The sequence below is a fragment of the Helicoverpa zea genome, chromosome 7, assembly GCF_022581195.2.
Source record: "Helicoverpa zea isolate HzStark_Cry1AcR chromosome 7, ilHelZeax1.1, whole genome shotgun sequence".
NCBI classification, from domain to species: Eukaryota; Metazoa; Arthropoda; class Insecta; order Lepidoptera; family Noctuidae; genus Helicoverpa; species Helicoverpa zea.
Window position 1 is genome coordinate 10,205,330 of NC_061458.1, and position 19,976 is coordinate 10,225,305.

The following is a 19,976-nucleotide window of genomic DNA, read 5'->3' on the forward strand; positions in this document are numbered from 1 at the left end:
ATCTCGAAAGCTCTGGATTCAGACTCCTATTAAAATTTTAATATAAAAATGAACAGCCCCCGCTCACGCTTTATCCCACCTTACTTTTATAACGAGTCCCCCGGTTTATTTGTAGATTATTCAAATTAAACTCTAGTAAGTTTCCAAATTTAATTAATTAAACGCTCGCTTACTCAAATATCGTGACGATATTATCAAGGTCGAAATTAGTCTAATTATTTAGACTGAAATTTAAGGAATTATTACTTGGGAAGGTATAAATTAGTTTTATATTAATGTCTCTGTAGAGAAAACATCGTAAAGCCCTTTGGGTTGTATAACTTTAAAATCATAATTATTGTAAGGTAGAATTAATTACACATAATTGCCTTCATTAGTGAACAATAACTTCATTGTGCTTTACAAGTGGCTTAGTAAAGCCTTGTAGGCATATTTGTTTTTGTTTATGTCACTAGATAATTAGGGCGCTATACCGATATCGTAATTAGATAGATAGGCAATTCAATACATTGCCCCAATTTCAAAAATCTTTGGCGAAAGTTTTAAGCCTATTAACTGGAGCAAAGTGGATTATGAATAGTAGCTACTAAAAGGAATTTCCACTTAAAAGAAAGTTTCTACATCAATGATTAAAAATGATAATGAGTACTCAAAGTTATTAGTAATAAACGCTGGGTATTATTACAAATGGATAATGAATATCATGTCAAACTGACCACAAGTTTGATTGTTTCTCAAACGAGCTATTGACCAAACCGAAACTTTGAACAATTCCAAGAACTTTTCATTAGACAAAACGCAATGAAACTTTTCTTTCACAATTTCACGATCCCTACCTTTTACGAAGGTTCAAATTACTGGCGGTTATGTTCGCATGCATGAACAGATAAAAATCTGATGACAGAATTTTTCGTCCATTTTAAAAGTTTCAGGATGACTTTCAAAGATCACAGTACCTATAAAGGGAAATTTTGCAGAATTACAAATTCATTAAAAGATTCCTTTTCAATTCAGGTAGTTGGCTGTAATAATTAGACGCCCTAGGTTGGGTATATGGAACCTATTTTGAGAAGACAAGATTAGGCTTCAGTTCAATTACAGCGGTGAGCGTACGTGAAGCCACTTCCCCGTGACGTCGTCACTTAATATTCTCGCGCTCCGGTTCCCACAATTACACTGCGAGGAGCCTCCAGGCCGCCTACAAGCCTGTTTGTTACCAGAAATGACTAATGGCTTCTGGAAATTGCCTTCGCTAATAACTTCTTACAGAGTTTTCAGGTCTGATCTACCCTCAGCAAATAGGGATGGACGAACGGCTGATGTACTCCAACTTCGTAATAAAAGTTAAGGCGGAATTTTCGCTGTCACTTTGTTTCGACTTAAACGCCTTGTTTATTAATCATTGTCGACTCTGTTTGGCTGCTAAAGACGTGGAAACGCAAAGAAATTTCGTTTTATTTTCTGTGTCCCTTTCTCGGACCAAATTAGTGTCCTAAAAATAAAGATGCTCGCCGACTTCTTTTATTAAATTAAATGGTTGAACGAAGTCATACAAAACATCTGATTTCAAGTTCCATTTTACCAAGTTTGAATCAGTTATGGGGTTTTCTCAGCGAATTCTTAATAAATATTTCACCATTTCTATATCCGTACGGATAAACAAGTTCTTTTTCTGGAGTACACAATAAAATAATGTTTTACTCTATAGTTCAGGCGAGTTCCGACGTCAACTCAATAAACCGCCGCAATAATCTCGTTACGGGACTAAGTTCCTAAACCCCAGCAAATATAAGTTGTCGACTTATTAATATTTACTCCGGCCTGAGTTAAATATTACCCCTGAGACTATTTCAAGTTAATTTCGTGGGTCCAATGGAATTACTCAGGTAATTAATTCGTTAATCAAGTTAGAAATCCGGTTGGCAATCAATAGACTAGGCAAAATTCTGTCTCGCACACTCAATTTATAAATGACAAAGTAATTTTTATAATATATCTTGCCTTTACATGAATATCTGACTAATTACTAAGACGGTAATTGCTCCCGGGTACTTAAACTCGAAGTCGATATGCTTTACGTCAGCAAAGTTTGAACTTTTTTAGAGATATTAAACGTTCTTTTAAATTAAGTTAAGTAAGCGTCTCTTCTTCGTACTAATATAAAAAATAGAATGTTCTAAAATAAATCACCTTTACATTAAGAAAAACACTAATGATAATCTCAGCAGTAATATAAATAGGAGACATTTCAGATGGTCTCGAAAGATTTTTACGTCTGGAGAAAAAAGTAAAATAAGATTGTATTTCTGTAAAAAATGTTAGGGTCTTGTTTAGACTAAATTAACCTAACAACTGATAAAGGTAGGTAAAAATGTGAATGGCAAATAGTTAAAAAAGTTCTTATTTCAAACGATCTGGACTGGTAATGTGAAAACACTTTTCCTATTGTTTATTCCCTTAAGCTTGGGTTTCCTAGGAAAGCGGTGCCGTCATATAGCGGCCGTAATATTACGGACGCAAATAGACGGTCGTCTTTACGGTGATGACATGTGGAAAGTTCCACGGCCGTTTTAACACACCGTCATAAACTTTTTGTTAGTTGTCTTATACTTACTAACCTGTTTTATTTAATATTTATCAAATTTCACGACACCAATTCTGTTTTAGTTGACTTTTTCTAAAATCTTTACTTTTTATATTATTTATTGCTTCGTGGTTACGAACAAAATCTATTTAAATTTCGTCGTCCTCGCTGCTCCAAGAGTTGGAACTCATATTTGACGTTGTTCCAAAAAAAAACACAAATACGTATTAAAAAAGCTTCACCGCTTTCAATAAAACGTTCACCAAACTATCTGACACCGTCAAGACGGCCGTCATGCAAATGGCGGCACCGCTTTTTGAAGTTACGGCGTCAGTTACCGCTCTCTAGGAAACCGCCCCATTTTGTTTACATAGACAACGTTCTAGTAACGTCGTTCACCGCTGTATTACGGCCGTTACATGACGGCACCGCTTTCCTAGGAAACCAAAGCTTAAAGCTTGGGTTTCCTAGGAAAGCGGTGCCGTCATATAGCGACCGTCATATTACGGACGCAAATAGACGGCCGTCTTTACGGTGATGACATGTGGAAAGTTCCACGGCCGTTTTAACACACCGTCATAAACTTTTTGTTAGTTGTATCATACTTACTAACCTGTTTTATTTAATATTTCTCAAATTTCACGACACCAATTCTGTTTTAGTTGACTTTTTCTATAATCTTTACTTTTTATATTATATATTGCTTCGTGGTTACGAACGAAATCTATTAAAATTTCGTCGTCCTCGCTGCTCCAAGAGTTGTAACAAATTTTTGACGTTGTTCCGAAAAAAAAACACAAATACGTATTAAAAAAGTTTCACCGCTTTCAATAAAACGTTCACCAAACTATCTGACACCGTCAAGACGGCCGTCATTCAAATGGCGGCACCGCTTTTTGAAGTTACGGCGTCAGTTACCGCTCTCTAGGAAACCGCCCCATTTTGTTTACATAGACAACGTTCTGGTGACGTCATTCACCGCTGTATTACGGCCGCTATATGACGGCACCGCTTTCCTAGGAAACCAAAGCTTTAGGGAAATATTAGAACGCTGCGAAGCGACGCTCCTAGCGTATCAACGCATGGCATAATATTGATGCCTCATGTCTCCCGAATATCCTCACGTCGTGTAAACGTAAAAATCGTGCTGAAAATAATGATCAGCCACACCGCAGTGAATACCTTCGTTCCGCAGTCGAGGACACTTCATCGGTTTTGTTGAATTGGAATCAGAGCAAGTTTTCCTATAACGAAGTTAGATCAGACAAACAGGGGAGACATTCGACCGTCTATTCGACTAACATCATTAGATACCGCTCGTTAGTGCCGCTTCTGACGTCCAATCTGGGGGAATTGTGAAAATTTTATTGAGTTACAAACGCCCTACATCAGACGTCTTCAAATCTGCCTCGTAAATAGTGATGCGATTCATTCTGATTATGATACCTCGACTGTCGACTGCTCAACAACCTATTATATTGTATTAGATTCTGCTAAATAGATGCACTTTCAGGCTTTCGGTTTAACATTGATTAAAGGCTTCTTTCTTCTTTAGATAAATATTATCTACCGACTAGTTTTTCGGCTGCTTGTTGTAAACTTTTATTACGCAATAACGTCACTTGAAATAGAAAAGTAAAGATAAAGTTTTACTTTGTCCACAATGAAAATAAAATCACTTGAGTCACAAATAAATGTTTCACGTCGCTTGATGTCGCTTCACTAAGAATAAATGTATTTGGAGAGAATCCTTTGTAGGATAACAATACTATCATGAGACGTTATTGTATTCAGAGTCATGTTACAGAATACGAGAATTGCTTGTGCGGTAACTTGTCAAAGCCACTCTTGACTCCTCCGGGAATTGTTTAACAAATCCTTCAATCTTAATCTTCTTGGTTTTATAAGATTACTCGACTTTGTCATTTTAATCTATGAAAGTTAAGCTATACATTTGTAATGGAGACCATCCAAAGTAATCCGTGATGATGGTGAACACGTTTTCCTCGTACCATACCTCTTACATTAATTATGGCGGCCCTCGTGAGGTCACCCTCAGAATGTTGTTTTCTCACATCAGTATAGGTTATAATCAATCTGACTGTCGTATCCTCGTCCCACAACTAACGTTATTTCAAGCCGGAAATTTGATTTTAAAACGATTCCTAAGACGGTTTGTATCATTAAAATTCACAAGCATGGGCAGAACATATCCGGGATACTGGCTATCCTCGTATCCCGCCCGCTTGTCGCTATTACCTTAATATTACTAAAACGTACCTTAAATAAAAGTTACTCAACTAAAAACATTAAAAGGGCACGAGGCCCAGTATATCAGAATTATACGTCTGATTTATTAGCCATTACACTGGTGCTCTACATTTTAATACGAACAGTTTGAACTCAGTGTGAATAGCATTAAATCATAATTAGTTGTACGTGCTGTATGAACATAATATGAGGTCGGACGTATTATTTCACGGCGAAACTTTGAGCACTTCACCTCCGCGAGCTTATTACTGGGACCATAAAGATGACTTTTGCATTTACAATGGATGTTGCTCTTAGAACAATATCGATTAAAGCAGAATAAGTGGATACAAGATTTTCTGCAAATTCTTTACGTAATCATGTTGCTACCTGAGTCTTTTCTAACTATAGCTAAGCACTCACGTTGATGTTTTAGTAACCCTGTGATAAGGGTCGGAGGCCATTGCGGCTTATTCTTAGGTAGTACTATATCTAACCTAGCGCTTTTATGGCCTCCTCCCCAGTCTTATTCAATATTCAATAACCCCGCAATACTTGCAACTTCGTTATTGTGTAAGCTATCATATAGAACTAGGTGGACTAGGACATTAAGTGTTTCTTTAACAACATTATTTAATTTTGCTTTTAATGTTTCAGGGAGTTCAAGTTGGTGCTGCGACCGGATCCAAGTTCAGTATTCGCGGACGGCGTCCAGTTCCATTCTACGGGCGGTCAAGTGGAGTTCAACCCTGCCAAAGTTTACTCGGGGAAGCTGGAAGGTCAGTTAGACACCACACATTTTAAATTACAGATTTTAAGAACTGTACAAAACGGGACTGGCACTCAATTATTTAAAATAATGGTAGATGGACCTGAACATCTTGTTTAGGATATAAAAAGTAATGCGTGTGAAAGAATACAAATTGGTTCCCATCTCTCAGAATTATAATAATCATCTGTGGGGAAATTAGCTATTGTGTTGCGGTAAACTGTCGCTAATTAGCGCTATTTTAACCTAGTATTAAGGCCACACAACGGCAGTCCTTATCTTAATATAGTTATACAAAAAGCTTACATTTTTCGGAAACTTGGCGGAAACTATACGGACGGAATACGTCTGTATATTTCATCCTCCAAATGATCGTGAATTTGGATTAATTCGCCCTTAATTCTAATCATACTTACCTAACCAATAAATCAATCCGGCCGATTAAAATAGTAAACCAACACTTTATTCCCGACCATAGCATGAAATTCAGCGCTTCAATCGAGATTTACAGCCTAGCTTTCAACAACATTCTTATCAGCTCTTAACTAACTTAAACAACCTTATCATGTCAAAAGTTTTCACCAAAGCCAGCTATTATTTCCGAGCTATTTCTCTTTACAAAATTCTTTTTAGCAAAAAGAAATGTTCCCTTACTTTTCGCAAAAATGAACGTTAGATGTGAGTTATGTGCTTAAATTTATAGTGTAAAGTTCAGTCTAGCCTAAAAGTTTCGCCTGATATGATGTAACCTGTTAAACGTGAAAGTGAACGGCATCTTACAGAGGTTTACTGGCTATGTGATTGTAACTCACGTTGAGGTCACTACTGTAACAAAAAAGGACTTGATCGTAATTTAATTTCATCAGACTGTAAGCATTATTTAGGTACTGCTATCACCAACAAAATTGTAACCTTTTAAACCTGGCTTTTATTCAGGTCGGATCAATCGCCTCTCAGTTACGTCGAAGGCATAATTAAGTCTAATGGTTTATATTTATATTTGTAAACAATAATGGTTTATATTTGGTAAGAGAACCAAATATAAACCATTATTGTTATTAAATCTTAGCATCCGACCCAGTAATTAAAATACGAATTCGATATTATAATAGCGGTCGACCGAGCCAAGTAATTGGCGCGTTAAACACACAGAGACGTTGCGATAAACACAATAAAACATCACATAATGTAGCCGCGGCATCAGATAAGCATTAGTGATGTAATCCCGGGTCTTAGCCAACTGAGATGTGCGCAGGGTTGCCGGTACTACCAATCCTACAATATCGATAACATAATTCTTAAGTAGCTACAATATTAATCTTTTCCCCGTTTCCTTTGTGGAACTTCTCTTTTCTTCTATAATTACGGACGTCCGTACAAAATTAAGGGATTTAATTAAACTGAAAGAAATGACATCCTATCTTTGTAATGGTTTCTTGCTCAGCTTTTAAGAGTTTTATTAAGATTTATAATATTTTTTGAATCTAATGAATAGAAATGATAGCTTTGTCTATTATAAGGTTTTTATAAAAAGCTTATTAAACTAAAGGTTTAAAAAAAGCTTTATTAAAGATTCAAAGTTAATTGCAAATTGATTTAAACGAATTAAGTTTGTTAGTATTTGAAAGACACATAAATAGTCTCATAACATGTAGTTTCTCATAGCAATCGTCAGCCCTGTACAATGAGGAACTGTAGCAAAAGCAGTCACGTGCGAGCCGACTCGTTTGTGCCAATTCATGCAACCTCCTAATCCACGATGTGAGGCAGGGCTCTTAATACTTTACCGAATTCCACGGACATACCTGAGCTAGTCGGGCCAAATCGCGGTATAGGCATATTGCATCGTTAGCATAGTACACGACAGGCATTCAATGGCTTAACCGATGTTAAGTGCCTACATGGCTTATTGGAATGTGCAGTTCCATTGGATCTTCAACCTATGTTTGAGTGGATGCTCGCTGGAATAGGCAGTGTTTTGGCCAACAAAACATAATGATTTATTTCAGTAAAATAGCGTTTCAAGGGATTACGAAGTTGTAACTTCTGAACACGTTTTCTGGCTGTTTTCCGTGGTTTCACCCGCCCTTGGCCCAGCAGTGTCACGTCGCCCCATTTGCCCTATTCATATTTTAATACAAAAATTTGCTATCTCACCGTCAATCAGTGCTGCCTTCACAATTCTAATTTGGTTTCCTCAAAACAGCTGTGATTTATTTATTACTTTAGTAAACTGATAAAGTACTAAACAGTGATAAATAAAATAAACAGAGATACGATTTAATTAAAAATATTTATTGATGCAATGTTTCAAGAATACACCAACATAAATTGCTTTTGATTCAAATCCCCAGTTCGAAAAAACTCGATGTACAAACGAAACGATTTGTAAATTTCCATCATTGCAGTTGGGAACATTCGTTTTTATCCGTACCCAACAGTAATTGTTCGGAGAACTGAGGAATCAAATTGTTTTCCTTAAACGAATTACAGCTTTGTACGAGGTTTCTTTTAATTAAGAGTGAAAGTCCTGGCAAAATGACTGTGTCCTTATTAAGTTAACAAATTAACAGTTTCATGGCACGACCGATACTTTAAATTAACTAATGAACGGTCAGATTGGAAGTGGTCTATTCTAAAATACGTTTTACACAGTAAACTACAACGATATACAACTTATAAAGTCTTGACATGGAGTTTGTTTTTATGACTTGCCGTTGTTTATTTGAGTAAACGCAAAAGCTCTCATTTTCTTCCAACACAAACGTTACAAAATAACTCAGCCATCCGTAACTTCGTTACAAAATTCCGTTTTGCTTTAATTAAAATATAATTTAGTTGAGTACTTTAGACATACTCCAACCCTTCACTTATTTCCCAAGTCTTTGAAACAACCAATTAAACATGAGCCCAACAAACTTCTACATTCTGTGACTAACTTAATAAAAGGAAATTATGTGCTGCGACCCATCTGGAACGCTGGAGACAAAGTGAATTTTGAACAAATTACTTCGTAAGTTTAATGAAGTATGTTTCTTGCAAATTCGTCTTTTTGTATATTTGCATTCATAGTAAATACGTTGTTAATTTTATAATTCTTTCATATCTAGACCAGGGACGAAAACGACAATAGCATTCACAATATGCAAAAAATATTACATAAAAATCAGGAGCCCCTTGAATATCCCATCCAATTAATAAAATTTTCCCTTTGTTCCAAAATCAAAATTCCATAAGAATTGGGGCCAGACGGCTTCGGTTAAGTTACGCTTCACCATTATTCAAAAATCTTGTTCCTATGATTCGGCCGACCGTTATAATGCTGCCTCTGATTTATCTGAGAAGCTCATTATAAACAATTACCAGAAGATATCTGGCCCATTACAAGTTTAGGGTGGTTGTATTACACCGGTGATTTTTGCTTATTACCCGTTGCTAGAAGATGAATGAAGGAGAAACAGAGTGTAGGTGAGAGCAGTAATTACCGTTATTTATGAGCGGTTTCAATCCCTCCCCTACTGCGACTGCAAGTTGTGATTTTAATTCATTCAGAGTCCCGAGGCTCTTTGCACCTCGAATTAGTTTGCATAAAATATCGCCTGCCATTTATTTGAGCGTCCCCGAGTTGTTTGTATTTCAAAGGCTTATTTTGAAGTCCTTATATTAAACGTCCAGATAAAGTCTCTGTTTATTTACAACTATGAAAGTTGCGATTATGAATAAATTTTACAAATACTCTTGTATTTTAGATGATGAGTCATCCCACGTCTACGGAGTTATCACAGCTGATGGACTTTTTGATGGAACGATTTGGACTCCTACAGAAGAGTACTATGTGGAGCCTATATCTAGATATAACATAGACCATCCAAACATGCATAGTGTTGTATATCGAAGGTCAGACGTCCAGCATCCGCATGACACAAGTGAAGGAGCACCGTGCGCATCACACCTGCTTCATATGAAAAGAACTTTAGGACAAGAAGTTGAATTATTTACTGATCAACGAAACCTTAAAGACTCATCCATGAACAATTTTACTGAAGATCTCCGCAGTGAAATACATAGACGCAAAAAAAGATGGCTCCCCGAGGACGAAATGCAAGACGATGAGCCAAAGAAAAATCCAGAATTACCTTTAGACTTAGACTTTCCGTACACCAGCAATAATGAGCCGGTCGATAAGTTAAGCACGAGAAAACCTAAAACCAAAATCGATAAAAGTAACCTCATTACTAAAGTGCGACTCGATTCTGAAGACTCGAGACCAAAGCCAAAGACGCACGTCGAAGTGATAAAAACGAAAGCAGGAGTAGTAACTGTTAGTAAGGATATAGTTAAGAAAGAGCCAGTGGGGTACACTGTGTTGTCCGCGAACGCGAGTGACGATGGACGCCATGTGAACAAAAGAGCGACTGTAGATCCCAGGAAAACCACGTGTCTCGTGTACCTGCAGGCGGATCACATGTTCTATCAAAGATACGGCTCAGAGGAAGCCTGCATTGAAGTCATGACACGCCACGTCCAGAAAGTTAACGCGATATACAAAGTGACCGGTAATACTCATATTTATGCTCTTCTCAAGGAATATAGTTAATTTATAATTTTCTTACTAATGGCAAAACTTGTTTCAGACTTCAACCAAGACGGCAAGCCAGACAACATCACGTTTATGATCAAAAGAATTAAAGTACACACGTTAGATGCATTGAAAGACCCTGCTTATAGGTTTCCAAATAACTACGGGGTAGAAAAATATTTAGAGCTCTTTTCAGGTATGTTTACTTTTCATCGATATTAAATTAAGCATTCAAAAGAGCGGTCTTGTCTCTGGAGAGCAATTACAGAAAGTTAAGATACAAGACTAATGAATTATAAGTGCTTAAATCCAAAGGGCTTGTTTAATTTCTATAAGGAAATTCATTATAAGGAAGATTTATGTTTTATTTTCTTTCAGAGGAAGATTACGATGCCTTTTGTTTGGCGTACATGTTTACGTATCGTGATTTTGAAATGGGTACGTTGGGTCTCGCTTGGACGGGTGATCTGAAGAACGCTGGTGGTGTTTGCGAGAAAAATGGGGTAATTATTACCTTTTATATAAATACATAACATAGGTTAACATAGGTTATTTGTACTATACGTTTATAATTTGTTTGATAGCATTACCGCGGCAGCATGAAGTCCCTAAACACGGGTATAGTGACGCTCTTGAATTACGGGAAGCACGTGCCGCCGGCTGTCTCGCACGTGACACTCGCGCACGAGATCGGACACAACTTCGGATCACCGGTACGTTGTAATTATTGGCTTTTGTCTTTTATACAACCTTCAATAGTAGGTAATTTAACAGGCTTTTCAGTTATAACGACATTGTTTATCGTGAACATAAAGTTATTTTCTAATTTGCTAAAGATTACTAAATAGATGCGAAGGCCAGACTTCCTGAAGAACTTTCGAAAACTATTCGTAAATGTCATTACTATCTTTGCCGCCAGCCTTGCGTTAACAAACTACAGCCTAACTTGATTCTTGGAACATAGTTTACGAAGAACTGCGCGTTGGACTAAGTATGTTCGAAGCGCGTTATTAGGTAATAGAGTGGGATTTATTTTGAGGAGAATATAATGTAAGAAGAAATGCATAATAAAAACGATGTATTATGTGATTACAATAACAGATCCACAAGAGTGGTAATGAGCGAATATTATGCGTACAAAAGGCTATCGTTAGCTTTCCAATATGGCCGTCATGTACTAATTCCAAAATAATTAAAGCTAGGGGTGAATTCCTCAGTTAATCAAACAAATTTTAAGTCCTCAATAAAGTCTTTTTTATTCCAGCACGACCCAGAAGTATGCACGCCATTCGGCGAGGACGGCAACTACATAATGTTCGCGCGAGCCACCAGCGGCGATAGGAAGAACAACAACAAATTCTCGCCGTGCTCGCTCAGAGCTATCGACCCGGTGCTCAACAATAAGGCGAGATCACCTAAGGGATGCTTTACTGGTAAGCTTTTATTTTCATCATTATCTGTACTTACCAGTGATAATGTTATAATTTTTTTTTTATGCCTGGGTGCCTCTTTCTATGCTTAAATATCGTACGGTAATTTTCAGACGCTCCATGTGCACGTTAATTTCTTCTTTGGCTTTCAAAATATCTTGTGCTTATAGGAGCGCGCAAAGCTCAAAATTCACTTGAAATACCTAGTTTACTCGAAATCTGTTTCCGAGTTCAAAACTTTTTAGCTGGTTATAACAGAACCGCAAGAAAGTTTTCGAAAACCTATTTTGTCCATTTCTAGAAGTTGCTTGTTTTACTAACTGAAATAAACAATTTGCAGAACCTCAACCGGCGATCTGCGGGAACGGCGTGGTGGAGGAAGGCGAGGAATGCGACTGTGGCTGGGCTTCGGAATGTACCGACGTGTGCTGCCGTCCTCAGGCCGCGAGGCCGCATTATAAGCCATGCACGCTTACCGAACACAGCGTGTGCAGTCCTAGCCAGGTATGATATTATCGAGGATGTTTTTGTATTTTTATCACGCCTTTTATATATCTTCTGATGATACAAGTTCAGTGTGTTGAGAGTTAAATACAACTTTGATAGTTTCAACTCATGAAAACTGCAAAAACCCAGTAATTCCGCGTAATTTGAAAACCTTCGTTACATTCCAGGGTCCATGCTGCACGGCATCTTGCACTCTGAAGTTTGGCGACAAATGTCGGTCGGACAACGGGTGTCGGGACGCTGCGTTCTGCGACGGCAAGCGCGCCAACTGTCCCGCGAGCCGACACAAGCCCAATAGGACTCGCTGCGATAAGGAGCTCGTCTGTTATATGGGCGTAAGTTTCTTATGCTCCTGTAAATTTTCTGAACCTAGCTTGCAGATTTAGATATAAGAGTCTACTACAACCATGATCCGATTGATAAATTAGGTCTTCTAATAGACGATGGGTTTACATTGTTAACGAGTTTTCTAGGCTGAGCCTGGCCTTCTCTCAAAGAGCTTTGGGCGTCTTAGAGTCAGGCGGGTTTATTATTGAAAGCACAAAATTAAAGAGCTGATAATTTTGAGGATATGTGACACTTGAGACAGAAGGTTATTTTATAACTCCTTTTTATTCAACCTATATCTAAAATATCTATTTACCTTCTTCATTGCAGGAGTGCACAGGGTCTATCTGCCTCGCCTACGGCCTGGAGTCATGCCAGTGTGCAGCACGTAAGGACGATCCGCGGTCGGCATGCGAGCTGTGCTGCCGCAAGCCGGGAGGCGCCTGCATGTCCTCCTTCGACTGGAACACGGCGCCCTACGACGTGCCCGACATGTATGCCAAGCCGGGCACGCCGTGCAATGATTATAATGGGTAAGTTATTTGCGAAAAGGGGCAAAATTAAAGAGATACTAGCTTCCGCGATTGATGGCAATGGTATATACCAAATTTCAACCAAATAGGCCCAGCCGTTTTTGAGTGAAAGAATAATAAACATACATCCATACATTCTCACAAACTTTCACATGTATAATAGTAGGAAGTAGGATTAGTAGAATTTTATCGTAATAGACTGGACTGACAAATAAATAGATTGACAAGTTAGCACTGGCACACAGAAGTCGGCTTCTGTGTGCCAGTGCTAACTTGATTTTATCGGTAAATCAAGGTTAAGCAGCTTAAGCCGCTTTCGCCCTGTGGTTAAGTGGCCGTCTGTCATAGAGAGACTAATCCCGTGACGCCTTTGCCCTCGGCTGGCATTTATATTTCTTTGCCGATTGTCACCTTAGGTTGACTAGGCTCAGTCATAAATTGCAGACGTCACGACTTCTCGGGTTTAAGAATCGACGCTGTGACAGATTTATTATAAAACCCATAAATGTGAAGTCATATGTTTTACAAATATTTTATTTCTTTTAATGCTCAATCCATCTCGGAGCGATAAAAAGGCTGACGATGATAACGAACATACTTTAATAAAATTCTAGTTATTGCGACGTGTTCCAACGCTGCCGCGAGGTGGACCCGTCAGGGCCGCTGGCGACGCTGCGCAAGCTGCTGCTGTCGGACGAGAGCATCGCGGGCTTCAAGCGCTGGGTGCTCAAGCACTGGTACGCCGTGCTGCTTATACTGCTCGCGGTTATTGCTCTACTGGTGAGTACCTATCTATATTAATAATATTGTTTAAATGTTCCGTCTCTGTGCTGTGTGTCATAGAATGTTGTGTTGTGGTCTTCAGCTGATTCTTTGGAACTGTACTTAAATATTATTATCATTCACTTTTCAGTATGTGGTCTCAACCAATTGACAATCTTATTAGTACATCGTTTACGTTATGAAATTGATTTATTCGGAAATATAGACAACTTACCCTTTTATCGGGACTGTTATTTACTAGTTTTTCCGACATCTGCCTAGACAGCAAAATTACGAATGGATACCGGATTTCTTTTGGTACCCATTTATACAAAAAAATCACTCGTACCCGTTCTGAACTCCACGAAGTAGTCCAATATTTCTTATTTTTTATTTAGGTTTTAACTTAAAACTGTTTTGTTCAGCGATGCTGCAGCGCTCTTGATGTTGCGGTAGAAATCGACACTAAGTGTTAGTGTCTAGCTTAGGTTTAACTCCTCAGGGAAGGTATATCGACAATACTTTTTACGTAGGCTAGATGATCTGTCGGTATTTACTTGCTAGAATTTGTTTGCAGTTTTTATAGGCAAGGTAAAGCTAAATAACGTACGAGTACCTTTTATAACAAAGTCAAATAAAATATTTCAATACCTTCATCCTCATATAGGCTACAAACCATTTACGCATAAGAAATATTATCACCAATAATCCAAACTCTATAAAAATGCTGGTTTGAATTTTTTTCACAGCCAAGGCTTTATACCTTGCCTGTGAAAAAATACTATCCAATATCACAATGCTACCATAATATTAGATGTGTCGTGCAGTATGAAAGGTATTCCATAACACGAAGTAAAAGATATTTTATATTTCAATGCCCTCATTCTCATATAGGCTATAAAATCATTTACGTATAAGAAATATTGTCAACAATAAACCCTTTATAAACAATACCTAACTTATGGTTGTTTTCTAGGTGGCAAGCACACGTTTCTTGGGTCGGCACGGTAAGAAGCTCAAGTCTGTGACCATCATCCACTCGTCCACCACTGAAACCGTCCGCCTGCCTGACGCTGCCGACCAGGGCCTGATCGTTCATACAGCTGTCAGGTACAATATACATTCTACACTAACTGTCCTTCCCAATAATGAAGCTATCTGCTGATTTGCTTACTAGAGATCTTCTAGAGATAGAGTTTTGACATTAGTGTCAAATTCCGAGCGCAAGTAAATCGACAGTTACATAGAATATTGAGGCCTTATGTGTCATACATGTTTGTACAACTGCATTTATGTTCGGTTCCTATGTAAGGATTCGTGTTGTTAACGGATTATTACATAGTTAATCAATTAATCAATCAATCCGTGAGCAAATCGGTAGGTGGGATTATAGGAACGAAGTTTAAGTCTTCCTTCAATGTTTAAACACCTGCATAGCTCTAACTAACTAATTAAATTAATATATAAATTAAATTATTAAATTAATATATAATTTGCTTTTGCTTAATTTTATGTGTTTTTTTGTTTCAGGTCAAAACTACCTCTTAAGAAGAAAGTGGCTCTTCGAACTCGAGCTTATCGCAATAAGAAAGATCATAAGAAGTTAGGAGACAAAGCGTCTCCGCTTCATAGTGCCAATAAGAAGAGGGTAAGTTTGAAACGTGCCTGAGTCTCTAATTACAACACATCGTGCTTAATTATTTGATATGGCAATTATTTTGTGTCCTTTTTACAGAAGCCGAATAGTCAAGCAAAATTAGAAGAAGTTCCTAAAATAGCTAAAGAAAGCACAGTTATCGTCACAAACGCCGAAGGCAAATCACCAAAACATGTGATACTTTCTAAACATAAAGGTAAAGTTAAAAAACGAAAGACGAAAATGAAGAAAGAAATAATAGACTACAGTTCTATGCAGAAACACCCCGCCTCCCCGATCAAAGATACCGAAGCTTTGAGTAAGGTGCAAAGGTGGCTTCTCAGTTCGCCGCAACCTGCTGCCATCCCCAAATCTAAATCCATTCCACTCGGGCTCACCGAGAGGACCCACAGACAAGTACAGAAAGGTTCGAGAAAAACAAGACCGTCCAAGAGCGCCACCAACTTGCTGTCCGGCGAGAAGGCCCGGCTGCAAGTCGTGTTCAAACCTCCCTTCAGATTTAGTGTTAAAATATGCAAGAGTGATAAAACGAAAGTCGTCCTGGACAAATCTTCTAAGCCCGACATGGATAGGAAACGACACGAAGTTGCACCACTGCCAGCTCCCACGGACGTGTCGAAAGCCAATCCAACCACTAAAACTCCTAAGCTCTCTAACTCTACGAGGGTTGTAGAAAATACTGCAACTCCCAGTGCTCCTAAAATAGAAAAAATACAAAACCAAGAAAATAAAACTCATGGTTATGCCAATTTACTACCTCGAAGTGCCAGTGACTGTAAATTAACGAAAAAAATTCCCGAAGCTAAAGTTCGTAACGGACACAAAAAGAGTAACTCGGTAGGTCAAAAGAATGAGACTACCGAGAGCCGACAAAATCTAATCTCACAGGAAGATGGTGAAAACGCTCATGTTTATGAAAATGTAGTGATGTCGCAAGATGCTTTCGTTCCAAAAAGTTGCAGTATGCCTCGACGACAGACCAGTGTCGGCGGCGGCATCGCTCGGCAGAGCAGTTACGGCCATTTACCTAGAGCTCAAATCCGCCCACATAGACATAGTACAAACAATATAAGCAGGTCCAGAAATAGCAGCTCCTCCGAACTGGAACACTTTTACAATGTTATCGAATCGCTGCGAAAGAATAATGCCATCGATGTAAATACTTGTAATACGAATACGAGCAGTTCGTCTGGCAGCAGTCGCCACGACAGCGCGCTTCTCAAGCACAGCTCCAGCTCCAGGCAGGGCGGCAGCAAAACTTCACGTCAAAACAGTCTAGTCGACAAGCCGGCTCGGTGCAGCCCCACTGAGACCTCCAAACTGAAGAGGCAACTCAGCGAAGTGGAATTGGCCAAATCACATGGCGACAGCGGGCTGAGGGGCTTCCAGTTGGTGGTGGGGAAGGATAAGTTAAAAAGACAGTTAAGTGATAACGAGCTGTGCAAGTCCCGAGTGCAGCTGGCGATGCCGATGTCGGCGGGCGCGGAGCCGCGGCAGGCGTTCTGCTGGCGGGCGGAGGGCGAGGCGCGGCGGCTCGAGCGGCACAAGCGCCCCGCCTACACCTTCGGCGACCTCAAGCACGGCCTGCCCAGCGCCACCGACCCGCCGCCCGACGACGACGTCCACATCTCCCCCGAGGAGTTCTTAAATATTATTGATAATTAAGTATTATTGGGGACGAGTAAGCGTACTATGGCCGCGAGCGGTCATTTAAATATGAACAAATAATTAACGTGTATATTAGATACCTATTTGCAAGATGTACTATTGTCGGCTGGTGTAAATATTGTAATTTGCTTTTAATATTAGTACTAATGTAACCTGCCACTGAAACAGACCATTGCTCAGTTTGTCTCTCCCATCGTACCACTGGGAATTTAATAAGAAGTACATACGTTATAATAATATCGATCAAAGAAGTACATTTTATTTTTTAGAGCTTTTTTGAGACTTTATTTTTTCGCCGTGAATTAGTATTATTAAGTTTTTATTTTTCATTTTTTTGATAAAGTATTTTGTTTGTATTATTAACTTTTACAATCATAGGGTTGTGTAACATTATACCCACTTATAACTATGTATAGTGAAAAATTATGGCGTAGTAGTACATACAAAGCTGGCAATGATCTAGTTTCACTGAACGATCTCTATAAAATGAATCTCTATTTTTTCTACATGCTATGTATTGTACAAATTTACTCAAACCTATGTAAAGTGTTCATGTAAGATTATTTAATTACTTTAAAATACTTTACGTCATTCGAGTTCATTTTATATCTTTTTTTTTTATTTTTCTAACATGTTTTTTTTTTATTTAAATAGCTGTCAATTAGCATGTCAATCTGTTAACATTATAGTCGTTTAAGAATATTGCCTGTAAACCATAATATTCGGAAAAAAAACAAAGTAATTATAATTTAATAAGCAAGACTGACATAGGATCCTATTATGTGAGTATGTAATAACCATGTTACATGTACATGTTTAAAATAACCAGTATAATCAAGGTTTAAAATAAAATGAAATAAAAAAAAATAATTGAACTTGCCAACTTACCCAGTATGATCGATATTGCATTGTTACTTACATTTTATTTTGCGTGGGTACCAGTGTGCATATATAAGCATCCATTATCTGAAACATGATAGAATCCTATGAAATTCTGTTGTATAAACAATAATTAAAAACGAACGTAAAACGGTTTTATTGATAAAAATATTTTTCTATACGTATTGGATAATCAAACTGAATAACAGACTCGTACGTAAGCGAACTCATGGCTGTAACTATGTTCTTTACACTTTAGTTCTGCAATATCTGGGATGGAATGTGTTTTTTTAATTCACGTATTAGTATGACAATATCGTAGTGCATAATGTAAGTAAATTATATCTCTTCGAAATATTGTAATTGTTAATAATGCTGTCTAGTGGTTAAGTACAATTTTTTTTGTTAAGTTCCCGCCTAAATTAGGACTTGTGATAAATTAATTTTTGTCTATGATTTATGTCAATCTATGGTTTTTATTCAATGAGTGTTGCATAATAAAAAAAATATTATGTCTCAATGATACTGCAATTTGCCATAAAACAATTAAACATTATGTTGAATAAAACAACTGCTACCAAACATCGTAACATTACTTTTGGAAAATAAGAGAGATAATAAAGACTTATTTTTCAATTCCCATATATTTTGTAACTGCTATTTTATTGCAAGTTAAAAGTTTGAAAAAAGGAAGATGCCTCGGTCAGTATTTTTTTTATAATATGTCATGATTAGGTGCAACTGCGGTCCGGTTAACCCAGTTATCGATTACGCGATGCATAAAAAGAATCAAGTCTTCCCTCTTTGTTTTTTATCGTAAAAAAATAAAAACATACCGGCCGAATTGAGAACCTCCTCCTTTTTGGGAAGTCGGTTAAAAATCCACATACAACGACTTGTCAGCTCACCCTGACCCAGCGAAATTTCATATAGCACTCAAAAAAGTTTATATTATATACAATATTGATGACCATATATTATTGTCATGACGGTGGTTTAATTTCTATCTCAGATATTATTCAGAATGTGTTCCAGTATTTTTGTGAGTCGTGCGAAAGCTTTGCGGCTGTGGCACAGCGTTTATGAGCTTCGACGTAGGGAGGTAAGGGTAAAACGTAAAAGCTATTGTATTGTATAGGAACTGATTTCTAAGAAGATCCTAAAGTATTGAAAATGTTACAAATTTGTATTTTATAAAAATACTGATGTGGACAATGTGATGATATCTATAAGCAAGGCCACATCCGCTGGATTAATGACTAGTGCTTATACTTAGATATTTGCATTTATCCATGAATATATTCTAGAAATCTATTTGTCTTGAGTGAGTTTGTTTTTCTTGTAAAAATCTATTAACTCTTCCTTAATAAAATGTTCGATTTAAGTACATGTTAATTGTGAATTTGATATTATATAATTAAATGTGACTAGATTCTATACATCTATTTAATGGTTTTATAGACTGGAAAAACTTTCCCTCAATGGATTATACCTATGACACTAACATTATTATTATCAAAGTATCTTTAATTTACTTACAATACAGATCTTTGTGATGTTAGGTATCTGACTATAATCTCACTGTATTTGTTCCAAGTGCCTTATGAACAAATCATTATTACATTCCTACTTACATTCCAAATTTTATGCCTATTCTTAGTTTAAACTTTCTCGTTACACTGGATTTATTATTACCTATATAAAAATATTTCTTCAAACTGTAAAGATATGATCTGATCGTAAAATCGTTTATGTTATCAATTTTAAGTACTTAATTAGCCTGTGATAGAATACCTACGTCTAAACATGTATTATATTTCATTTGTTCTTCAAAATGTGTTAATTTATTGTATATCTACCGTTAACATTACTAGATGTATCCACTATGAATACAAATTTGTAATAAATTTCATTTTCTAACATTTTACTATTTTTTTTCTGCATTTGTAATGGATTAAAAAGACTCCAACAATAAGAAATGTCTGTTATTTTTTTTCTTACCTAATGAAAATAAAAACTTGATCCCAGAAC

General features: G+C 37.4%; 1 protein-coding gene across 1 annotated transcript in view; it reads left to right on the forward strand.

Annotated features, from left to right (window-relative positions):
* LOC124631700 overlaps positions 1 to 19,920 on the forward strand; it is a 113,260-nt gene extending 93,340 nt beyond the window's left edge. Inside the window, exons 3-15 of the mRNA XM_047166250.1 lie at positions 5,492 to 5,613; positions 9,353 to 10,159; positions 10,238 to 10,378; positions 10,561 to 10,685; positions 10,767 to 10,895; positions 11,447 to 11,615; positions 11,953 to 12,116; positions 12,287 to 12,454; positions 12,777 to 12,979; positions 13,594 to 13,759; positions 14,718 to 14,851; positions 15,272 to 15,389; positions 15,477 to 19,920. Coding sequence (XP_047022206.1) covers positions 5,492 to 5,613; positions 9,353 to 10,159; positions 10,238 to 10,378; positions 10,561 to 10,685; positions 10,767 to 10,895; positions 11,447 to 11,615; positions 11,953 to 12,116; positions 12,287 to 12,454; positions 12,777 to 12,979; positions 13,594 to 13,759; positions 14,718 to 14,851; positions 15,272 to 15,389; positions 15,477 to 17,063 — 4,033 coding nt within the window. The 3' untranslated portion in view covers positions 17,064 to 19,920. The remainder of the gene's footprint in view (positions 1 to 5,491; positions 5,614 to 9,352; positions 10,160 to 10,237; positions 10,379 to 10,560; positions 10,686 to 10,766; positions 10,896 to 11,446; positions 11,616 to 11,952; positions 12,117 to 12,286; positions 12,455 to 12,776; positions 12,980 to 13,593; positions 13,760 to 14,717; positions 14,852 to 15,271; positions 15,390 to 15,476) is intronic.
* The last annotated feature ends 56 nt before the right edge of the window (positions 19,921 to 19,976 follow it).